At 35.1% G+C, this 11900-nt stretch overlaps 1 protein-coding gene across 1 annotated transcript; it reads left to right on the forward strand.

Moving 5' to 3' along the window:
• Nucleotides 1–2137: 2137 nt before the first annotated feature.
• On the forward strand, nt 2138–3427 carry LOC148023216 (cytochrome P450 72A14-like). Its single transcript, XM_087695193.1, has 2 exons — nt 2138–2314; nt 2987–3427. The coding sequence occupies exons 1-2, from the start codon at nt 2207–2209 to the stop codon at nt 3425–3427; spliced, it is 549 nt and encodes a 182-aa protein (XP_087551319.1). The 5' UTR covers nt 2138–2206.
• The last annotated feature ends 8473 nt before the right edge of the window (nt 3428–11900 follow it).

Consider the following 11900-nt stretch of genomic DNA (forward strand, 5'->3'; position numbering starts at 1 on the left):
GCAAGGTATATTATTGTATTCACTTGCATAACATTACTGCATTATATAATTTACTCACTCCTCTCCATCGATTGGAATGCAAGTCAACTTTAGTATTATCCTCAAGTCCTTTAAATGCCTTCTAGACATGTTTATACTATCCTTCAAACGCCTTCTAGTCATGTTTATGCTATCCTTTTCTTTGGCATCTCCTTAACAAGCTCTGCTCCATGCTTTTTGGTCCATTTTATTTTGATCTTTCTAACATATTTTTATGATCCATATTTTTGTGTAAAAATTACCATGCATGTTTTTCCTCTACAAATGAAAGCATCTATCTTATGTTATTCACACATAAATAACATATCTATTGTTATCTAAATGAGTTGATGGGGCTAGTAACAATGAGAAAAAAAAAGTTGTGGTTTTGACCTATACTACTTATGAGTATAGGGACTTAACTCTTAGAAAAGAGAATATAGGTTGTAATTTAAGCATGTTCCATATGAACTTGTCAAGGAAATTACCATCTCCTAGTCCAATAGGACACTTCTTTAGGATGGCATTGAGTTGGCAATCAAGTTTGGTGCTTGAACCAAATAGATAATCTATAAGGCAATCCTTCTATGATGTTTGACTAGCCATGGTGAGAGTGAAACTAATCTACTACATCCTTTTATGCATAAGAAAATAGGTACTCATCTTGGGTTGCTAGATAAAGTAAGTGCTAAGTGGATTAATGTTTCAAGTATCCACTATAGGAATAAGCAACTAAATCGTACCTAAATAGTGCTAAAGTCATGAAGATATATGTGCCAATATGTGTCTCATGTCTCAATAGTGTTAAATGGTTGATGGGTCCACTTCAAGTAGGTCTCCATTATGTATGGGTCCACAACCATCTAGTAGTCTCCACAAGCTTTTGTGATCTAGATGACTAGCATTTTTACAATGATGTGTGGTAAGAAATCCATTTATATGTCAACTTATTAGGACATTTGACTTGCTTATCTAATTACAAGTTTGAATGGTGTTTGACAATGATTGCTTCCATTTCATGGCCTTGTACAATGTCGTTTTGCATATCTTTAAAAGATAGACCATTTGAGTTACTTCTCTAATTAAAACATTGAATGGTCTTTCACAATGGTGTGTGGCAATCAATCCATTTATACGTCAACCATTTCATGACCTTATACAAGGATGCTTTGCATACCTTTTGAATATTAGGACATTTGAGTTACTTTTCTTGTAAACTATGAATGGATTTTTCATGGCCACAGATTTCAATTGCACATAAATATAAAAGCTTAGGGAGATTAGTAAAAAATATATGTATGTATCACATGGGTTCAACATAAGGGATTTTTAAAATAATTTTTTTACACATTTTTTACATACAAATGGGTCCCATATAAAGGTATTACTTATAGTTTAAATAGAAAAGGGTTTTGTTTTATTAAGGAAAAATTCACCGTTAAGGATATTTCTTAATAGACCTTGAACGCACATGATATAAATGGTATACATATGGTGAATTACCTAGGTGTAAAAGCACCAAAACTTTTGTTTGTTTTTGTAGGGAATGGTGGGTGGTATGAATTCTTCTGCAGTGAATATGACCAATATTTGGATGGGCTTGCTCAAAGGATCAGGAAGCAATCTAGTTGAAGTTGATGTTTTTAACCACCTTAAAAATGTCGTAGAAGACATACTTTCACGTGCATGCTTTGGGGGTGATTATCAAGTAGGAAAATATGTCTTTGAGATGCAAGACTTACTTCTCAATTTATTAATGGGACATGCACTAGGGTATCGAGCATTGGGGTATCTTTTGATCCCTGGATACAGGTTTGAACTCAATTTCAATTTATCTCTTTATATGATGATACTATCATCATGTTTGTTATGAGAAAGTTCTAATGAATGCTTATGCAGATATATGCCGTTTCCTTCTAATGCACGCATTTGGGATATTGAAAAACACATAGAGAAAGAACTTCTCAGTATAGTAAAAGTACGTATAGATTCAATTGTCATGGGATGTGTGGACCCTTTACGCCAAATTGACATGTTGGATGCCATGCTAATGGGCTATGATAATGGAAGATGTGGCAAATCATCCTCTCATTGGTCCAACGACTCCATGTGTAAAGTTGTTGAGATATGCAAAACTTTCCTTTTTGTTGGGCATGAGTCAACAACCAATCTCCTTGCTTGGACTATAATGCTTTTGTCTATCTATCCCAAGTGGCAAGAAAAGCTACGAAATGAAGTAATGGAGATATGTGGTACTCTTGAACCACATATGGAACAACTCCACAAAATGAAGTTGGTAAAAATAATCATCCTAATCCACATCCTCAATTCTATTCACATTATACATGAATAAAATCAATTTTGAAAGGGTTTGCATTTTCCATGAGTAAGTAGAGTGCATGGGTTTATATAAATGATGTTGCTATACAACAAGAAAAACAAATCATATCATATAAATGCTTTTAATAGCGACCACTAATATATGCCTACTTGCAAGTCAACACATGATTCAATTCTGATCCTATTTTTCTCAAATTTTCATTTTAGTTATTGTTATATTGGTGTGAATTCTATTGAGGATGCTAGTTATGGTTGCATAATTGGCATATTCATTTCATAAACTCTTCATAAGTTATTAACCATATATGATTTTTCACATTGAATTCTACTTGCATAGAATTCTTTCACTTTGCATTCAATTTTCATAAGATTGTAACTACTTTCAATCTTTCACATTGGATACTACTTCATACGCTTCATGGAATGCTTACACAAATGCACTTTGAGCTTCTTCTTTTTTAATAAGAGATTCTTTCACTTTGGATGCAATTTTCATAAGATCCTAAGTACTTTCAATCTTTCACATTGAATACTACTTGCATATGTTTCATGGGATGCTTACACATTTGTGTAAGCAATTTGAGCTTCTTCTTTTTTAATACAACATGATCATTGATGTGACTTACAGATGACAATGGTGCTGAATGAATCTCTACGACTCTATCCACCTGTTCTTGAGCTAACATTTCGTGTGCCTTCTTCTACAAAGAGCCCCACATTAAAGCTAGGGGATCTTGAGGTGCCACAAGGCATGGGATTTGGCATTTCCATCATGCACATCCATAGAGATAAAGAGCTATGGGGTGACAATGCTGATGAGTTTCAACCTGAGAGATTCAAAAATGGTGTCTCAACTGCATGCAAGCATCCCTTCTCATTCCTTCCCTTTTCTATGGGGCCTCGAATTTGCATTGGCCATTCTTTTGCAATTATTGAAGCCAAGGTTATCTTGATTGCCATACTTCAACGCTTTTGCTTTCATTTGTCTCCCAATTATAAGCATGATCCTCAATCCCTTATCACCATGTTTCCAAAGCATGGGTTACAAATTATGTTAGAATCTATCTAAAAAGTATCCAAAGATATGTGTTCCAAGAAAAAGTTGCATTCTTTTTTCATCTTACATTTTCGATTAGAAGAGAAATTCATATCCACACACACACGCACGCATGCATGCACGCACCCACGCACAGGCACACACACGCGCACATGCACACGCACACGCACACGCACACACATGATAAAAAATAAGTATAACTCCCACTCACCTTTCAAGAAAAAAATAAGTATAACCCCCACATGCACACGCACACGCACACGCACATGCACACGCGCACGCACACACATGCACGCACGCAGGCACACACACACACGATAAAAAATAAGTATAACTCCCACTCACCTTTCAAGAAAAAGCTCTTTTTTTTTCTTGAATATAAAACTTCTTCTTCTTGTGCCACATAGCCTTGGGAGTCTTTTAGTTAGTTTGGGATTCCCAATGCAAAGATCTAAACAGTATATAGAATAAACTAGTCCTTCAATTTTAAAAACCAAGAATATATACCTTTTAATGGGTTTTCTACCTATTGTAGTAGTGAGAATTTGTTAAAAAACAAGAATATATACATTTTAATGGGTTCCCTACATATTGTAGTAGTGGGACTTAGTAAAAAATAAGAAGACTACTTTCATTAAACTTGAAAGAAACTATAATGATCAACCACATAGCTCATTGATCACACATACATCTAACTTGGCTAGAAAGTACTTAAACAAATGTGTTGTATCCCCATGGGATTCTTATACTCCCTTATATGGTGCAATTTGTATCGATTCTATTTTGAGTTATTTCTCTACCAAAAACTTGTTAAAAACCAAAGATGGGAGATAGTAATTGGTTTTTTCATTGTTATAGATATTATGATAACATTCTTTTTCAAAATTACCCCTACCCTATAATCTTCTTCACACTATCACTTCAAATGATGAATCTTGCTTCCAAATATATCCAAAAATAATTCATTCAACTTGACTAAAAGGAAACTTGATTCCTTATCTTTCCAATTTGACACTTTATTTCCATATAAATAACATTTCTTAATATGGAAATTATAGTTGGAGAATCTAGCCATCTCAGAGAAGCCTATCATAAAAGAGATGTTTCATTTTTTCTTACATAAAATTCGTTCATCATTATAGCAAAGGTCTTCTAGATGGTGTCAAAAAATCACCCTATCATAAATACATGCATATATTTACTCAAATTCATTTTGATTTGAAGGTGTCAGCAGTAAGCACACTCAAAACCATTAAAACATTTTCCAAGCACATATATGAAGCTAACAACATCATTTTTAGCCAAAGATTTTTCTTTAAATTGTCTTTAACATCACAAGTCTTCGTGGGTTTCTTCAGAAGGGTTTGTATAAGAGAGAATCCATGTCATATAGGTAGATCTCTCTATGTGACACTGACCCCTTGGATATCCCTAATTATGTGAAAATAGGTGGGTAAATTCCACACATTCTCAACTAATAGGTCTTTATTATATGACAAGACAACTTATTTTTAGAAACTCTAGATAGGATAATGGCTAGACTAGATGGAGACCCTCTATTAGATCTTCTAGAACATAACCCTAGCCTCATAGAAGTTATGGTTATGCTCTTTCTCCCTCTCTCTCCCTCTGTCTCTCTCTTTATCTCTATCTACTAGTGACGACTGGCATTGTGCATGTTTTTGTCTCATAGGCTAATTTTGGCCTCAGCACATGTGAATATTTCTTTCTTTCTTTCCTTAACTTCATGGTCCATGATGGAACCTTTATGTGCATCTACCTATCCCCCACCATGACGTGTTATGCCTTCTTCCACACATGTTTATCTTTAAGGCAATGGGCCAATGGATTATCCATTTGATGATGTTTACTTTTTAATGAACAATGCTAATCAAACATGTACTCAATCTTGCTACAACTCTTACGAGATTAACATGTGGTGACCAAAAGCACATCACATTTAGATTTATTCACCCTATGCATATGTTCTTTAATAATTATAATGCATGCATCTCTCTCTCTCTCTCTCTCTCTCTCTCTCTCTCTCTCTCTCTCTCTCTCTCTCTCTCTCTCTCTCTCTCTCTCTCAAATAGTCAAGAGGGAAGAGAGGTGAAGCACCTAAGAGCACACACACACAAAATCAATGGATACTTGAGAACACATAGAGATAGGGCTGAAAACTTTTTCTTCTTCCTTCTTCTTCTTTACACACAAGAACTAAGTCTACAGCATGATAAAAGACTAATATGAAAGTACCACAACTTATGTACACGTAATCACTATGTGTGAACCTGCTATAGGAAAGAAGAGGTGTTACAATGAATGTGCTAGAACCAAGGATGGACTACATGGGTATAATCCAACTATAGAATCACTAGCGTAACCTCATATTAGTTACCTAATATGCCAATGAATAAAATCATTCCATATCACAAGGCATGTAGTGGATGCCAAATCATGTAGAGCTTAACATCTCAATACTCTCCCTCGAGCTCACATGAGCTCATGAACTCCAAGTATGGCCATAAAGAGTTGAAGCTTCTCAACTCCCAAATCCTTAGTGAAAATATTAGCAGCTTGATCCTTTGTGCTAATGTAAAGCAAGTCAATATCACCTGTTAGAATCTACTCCCAAATGAAATGGTAATGGACCTCTATATGTGTTTGGTCCATGCATGATACATTGGGTTCCTATCTAATTGAATGCTACTAAGGTTATCTTAGTAGATGATAACCTTCTTATCCACTTGCATCCCCAAATCACCAAGTAGCTTGCATAACCAAGCTACCTCACATGCTGCAATTGTAGTATCCAAATACTTTTAGATGGGATAGATTTGGCTTTCTACATGTAAGGTTCTCTTTGGGTATCATACCATGTACATTAGCAGTGGGTGTCCTATTCATAATGTATACAGTCGTAGCAACTGCTTCAGCCCAATGGTAATGAGGCAAGTTTATTTCTAGCATCAATGCAAGAGCCACTTCTACAATATGCCTATTTTTTCACTTAGTAACTCCATTTTGTTGCAGAATAGATCTACATGTATATTGTCTCTTTATACTATTTTTCTATAAGAAATCTGAAAACTCATTGGAAAGATATTCTCCCCCTCTATCTAATCTTTTGCATTTAATATGCAACCTTATCTCCTTCTCAATCAAATCCTTAAAGCTTTTAAAGTGGGTGAACACCCCACTTTTCTCATACATAAAGTAAACCCATACTTTGCGAGTATGATCATCAATGAAGGAAACATAATACCTACAATCACTCAAAGTTACAGTCTTTATAGGACCCCACACATTAGAATGTATCAATTCAAGTGCTTCTTGGATACATGCTTTTTATATGGAAATGTGTGTCGTGCTTGCTTTCTAAGTTGGCATACTTCACATACTTTCTGCATCTTGTAAACTCTAAACTTAGGCAAGCCATTCAACATCTGTTTTGGGGTTGCATGCCTTTCAGTGGCTACACATTCACATAACCAATTCTTCTATGCTAAATTTCAATATAACCACAACACCTGAACCTTATGTGAACATGGTAGCATCCATTTTAGGTAGGCTTGCATGAAGAGTAAACAATCTGCCTGTACGTTTCTCTTTTGCAATCAACCTACAATCATTTTTTAGGTCTTTTACATAACAATCATCTAATATTAACCAAATTTGCAATCCTTGTTCTACCATTTGACAAAAAAAAACCAAGTTTTTGGTAATATTTGGTACATACAGAACATCAACCAGGTACTTATTTTTTCCATCTTGCATACTCAAATGAATATTTCCAACATGAGTAATGGGGTGAGCTATATCATCTCCCTTATCTCCACATAGCTCAAGACTTTAGACTGTGCATCTCTCTAGACCGCTCTCCATGATAAGTCATGTGGTTAGAGGTACATGAATCTACATACCATACATCATTCTTTGATGAACCATCAACAATCATATTATTCATAAAGTGCTATATAACAAACAACACTTCTATCATCATTGTTTCTGCTACTATTGGATGCATAGTTACCTTGATTCTTTCTCCCATTTCTAATTTTAGCCTTCTTTTTGAAGCAATATTTAGAAATATGGTCTTTTTGACCACAATGCCTCAAGAACCAATTGTAAAATTTTGTTATATTCAAGGATCACATAAAGGTCTCTTGTATTCATCTCCAAGTCCATCCAAACATGTATACACAATATCATTATCATCGAATACCACACTAATAGATCCAAGAGCTTCCACAATATTCTTGATGTTCAAGGTGTGATCATTAATGGACATGTTCCCTCTTTCCACTTGGTTTGACTTGAGTTGCAACTTTTAGGCCTTTGTATTTACTTCAAACAACCTTGCCAAATTCTACCATACAATAGTGGGGGTTTCAAATTCCTACAAATAGCCCATCATGCTATCTATGATATTGACAGTCAGCCAATACATGACTTTGCTTTGTGTTGTTTGGTTCCAATCTTTCTTTAGCCCTTAATTGTTTTGTAGTAGTATTTCGTGTAGGAACTTTAAGTGCTATTGTCATGTCTCCTTCAATGTAATTCCAAACACCTTTATCCTTTAAGAAATTTGTCATCTTGAACTTCCATGTAGGATAATTTTTTAATCAGCTTTTGGCTGACAATCAGGTTGAATTTGTTAGACATTTTGACAAAACAAAAAACCTTCCAAAAGCCTGCAATCTACAAGCAAGCTGAAACCAACAAGTGTGCCACAACTAAATATGCAACCTTTTTCACTGATTGTACAATAATAACTGTAATATGTAACCTATATGCAAATGCCTTGTATTATAGCATGATTAAACTCATAAAAAGGAAAGGGAATAAAGGTCCCCATCACAATATTGTTTTCTTCCAATCAACAATCATTATTACAATGCATGCTAGTTTTGAGGTGTTATATTGTTATTACACATTCAATCTCCCCCCCATCATGGAGTGCATCGGGGGGGGGGGGGGGGGGCGCTACTTAAAGTACGTTAGTTTAACCTTAAATTAGATTATGTAATAACTCCAATTATTTTCTAGCAAGATTTGCATGTACTCATATTAATGAAAACAAATGTTCTCTTCTCTTATTTACATAAAAATGGGAGAAGATATACTTTTTAGCATAAAACTAAATAGAAATAAATTGATATACTAATAACGAAGCTTGGATACTAGGATATAAACCAATTTTATACGTTTAATCTATTGTTTCTCCAATAATTTGTTTCTGCCATGATGAAAATCTCATAGGCTCTAATAAATAGGACTCATTATTCCAATATGTAAAAACAAACATTATTATGGCTACCACACTTAGCATTCTTTTTTATACTTTTATATTACATGTTTACTTTTATATAAAAGTCACCTAGCTTCTCTATGACTTTTATCCAATCTCTTCATATTTTTGCTATGGTTGGCATCTCATGTGACTTAACAAACATCATATAATAGATAAGGAATTTTTTGAAGATTTCTCTAATGCAAATACAAGTCAAAATTTTCTCAAAATGTTTGTTTGCCATTTGGATATGCATCAACAAAATATTTGATATATATACATTGGCATAGTTATTAGAATATGTGTTAGAATATGTGTTGGAATATGCATCCCAATATATCAAGTGTTTATCGACAATTATTGTGGCATTCATATCGATGTAAATTTTGATGATTGCATAACACTTATATGAATGCCTATATCAACAACTATAGCAAAAACTTACCAACACCTATCCCGACGTATAGAGAAAAAAAATTGCAAGGATCTACCCCTCTGGGGTCTAATCCATGCTATCCAATAACACAAGAGAGACACCACAAAGTACTTGAGAGTATGAAGACAATAGAAAGACTTTCTCATAATATAGTAATGAATGAAAGTACAAATCTAAACTATACAAGTACAAAAAACCTAAGAAGATGTCTTCATAAAGTTGTAACTCCTAATGCTATAACAATTAGATATCTCATCCTCATGCAATCCCTTGTTAAATTAACGCTACAAAAAGAAACAAATATGGATCATAAGAACCTAGAATGAAATACAAAATGTAACATTATTAGTAGATAATAACCAACAACCTCCTCCTTGTGAAAATAGCTTTACAAAATTTGTATAATCCCATGGCACCCTCCTACATACTCCTCCTCTAGCTTGTCATTGAACAAGTAGTGAAGCAATGCTATAAAAACATTGATATGCAATATTGAATATTATATGAAATTGGTAGAATGTTGAAATGACATATTGAATCCAAATCTAGAATGTAAATCATTTGAAGCGTAAAACTTACAAAGTCTATCTCAAAGGCGGCCCAACCACCACTCCCAAGATGTGATGGCAAGCTTTCCACAATGTGAGCACATGTTGCCTCCTCTTGTTGCTTCCACTTGTTAAGGTTTTCCTTTATTGCATCCTTGATCTTCTTTCATTGCCCCTAGTAAGCCAACTAGGCTACTCCAATCAATCATGATAGGATCATGTGCCTTTGAGCAAAGATGAGGTAGGTGTTTACAAATGCACATGGATATATAAGCACTAGAAAATTGGTCAATGGCAACTAACAACTATAGGAACTCATCATCGAATCTATGTATGATATAATCTTTGTGGTTTATATCCTAGTTTCTCCACTTTTGGATTATGCTATGGTAGTATACCTGCACAAGAAGTTCATTCAATGTGGTGATGAGTTTTTCTATTAGTTGTTCATAACCAACTAGCTTGTATGTTTAGTTACCATGTACGGCATACCAAGTGTATTCTTACCAATGTTGAGCATAAGAGGTGTGGTAGTCTTGGAGCAAGGGGTTGGTCAACATTAGTGCACAGACTTTGTCTCAAAGCTGAAGGGAACCCATGAATCAAGGCTACCTTGGCCAAAGCTAAGTGGAGACAAAGATGTGATTTGGGGTTTGATTGAGGGATTGGGAGAAGGAGAGCTTTGATCAATGTAGTAGGTGGAAAATCCTAGAACTGAATTTTCACCAAAACCCTCCAAGCATACTCCTATAGGTATGGTGTTGGTCACCCTAGTGTTGGTCACCCTAGTGGAGTTGGGGAGTGAATGGTCATGTGGAGGCCTTTTAGCCTATGAAGTTGAGGAGAGGGGGGAGTGCTGAGCTAAGAGTTGATGAGATGATGAGGCAACATGGTCACTAATGTTAGGGTTAGATTAACAATGGTTGTGAGAAACTAAGTGGTATTGATGTGTGTTGACTTTGTACATTGCTATGACATAACTAATTTGACTTTTCATTTGGAGTATACTATAATAATAACTCACATGCCATTCCAAGAAATTGTTGTATGGAGCTAGGGCCCATACTAGCCACCATGAAGCACTATATCTCCTCATTTATGTAGCATCATGCCATGCCAATAGGTATAATAACTACCCTTGTGACACAAACAAATTAGTATGAAATGTTCTTCCTCAAGCATTGTGTCTCTCTCCCTCTATTCCTCTCTCCCTCTCTCTTTCTCACGCTTCCAAGCCTCTCTCCTCTCATCACTCATTGATTAAGACATATTATTATAATGGATTAAGGTTCATAGAATTGACTTATATAATTTGCCTCATTACATTCATAGAATTTTCCTTATATAATTTGTGTCATTACATTCAAATATGTAGATTGTTTTAAGTACATAGCTTGTTTGGATTCTATCATGTACAAGGATTTAGGACTCTAGAAAATTTCCTCCACTTTCTCCTCCTAGAGAAAGCTCATGTACTTACTTGGATTCCATCATGTAAAAGGATTTAGGACTCTAGAAAATTTCCTTCACTTCTCCCCCTAAAGAAATCTCCAACTCCTCATTGAGGTGCTTGTCCTCATCTATGCAAGTACAAGCTTCCTCATCATTGGATCATCAGATGTGAACTCTTCTTTAATTCACTAAGAGTTTCCATCTCTTCATCCACATCAAATTATAATGCACTCATTTGAGCACAATCATTACCAACTTCAACTAGGTTGCACTCTTCATAGAACATATGAAAGCATGGAGTGACTTGCACCACATAGTGCCATGACTCATCACACCAAATCGTTTATACGATAAAATTGCATAGAGTGAATGTGGCTCAAATAAGTGGATGGCAATAAAGTCTACAAGCATGCTCAAAATGCTTAGGATCACAAAGGTGTTACATATATTTTTCAAAAATTTGTGTCTACCTCTACGAATCTTGAAGGTCCCCTTCAAATGGTTGCACTTGGTCCCTTCATCACTACTATGTAATGCTAGACATTCAAGATAAACACGTTGAAACTGTAATAATCAACCCCCAAAAGCCCTTGGATCTTCCCCAAGTACTCCATTTTAGCTACTATGACAATATTTGTATCCGTGGCCCTACGCTAACTCTCTTGTTTGAACTTTGCCAAATTTACAGCATAATCAAAGGTATGCCATCTTTCATTTATGCACTCCACTTGAAAGTGTTGGCCATAGGACCACAAA

The sequence above is a fragment of the Lygodium microphyllum genome, chromosome 16 (genome assembly GCF_053477565.2).
Source record: "Lygodium microphyllum isolate KBCC chromosome 16, Lygodium_microphyllum_v1.1.10, whole genome shotgun sequence".
In the NCBI taxonomy this organism is placed as follows: domain Eukaryota; kingdom Viridiplantae; phylum Streptophyta; class Polypodiopsida; order Schizaeales; family Lygodiaceae; genus Lygodium; species Lygodium microphyllum.

Bases quoted from the DNA above. Each gene is read 5' to 3' on its own strand.
- LOC148023216 (XM_087695193.1), top strand. From the start codon at position 2,207: ATGCTTTTGTCTATCTATCCCAAGTGGCAAGAAAAGCTACGAAATGAA. The intron at 2,315-2,986 runs GTAAAAATAATC...TGTGACTTACAG, and splicing joins AACTCCACAAAATGAAGTTG to ATGACAATGGTGCTGAATGA.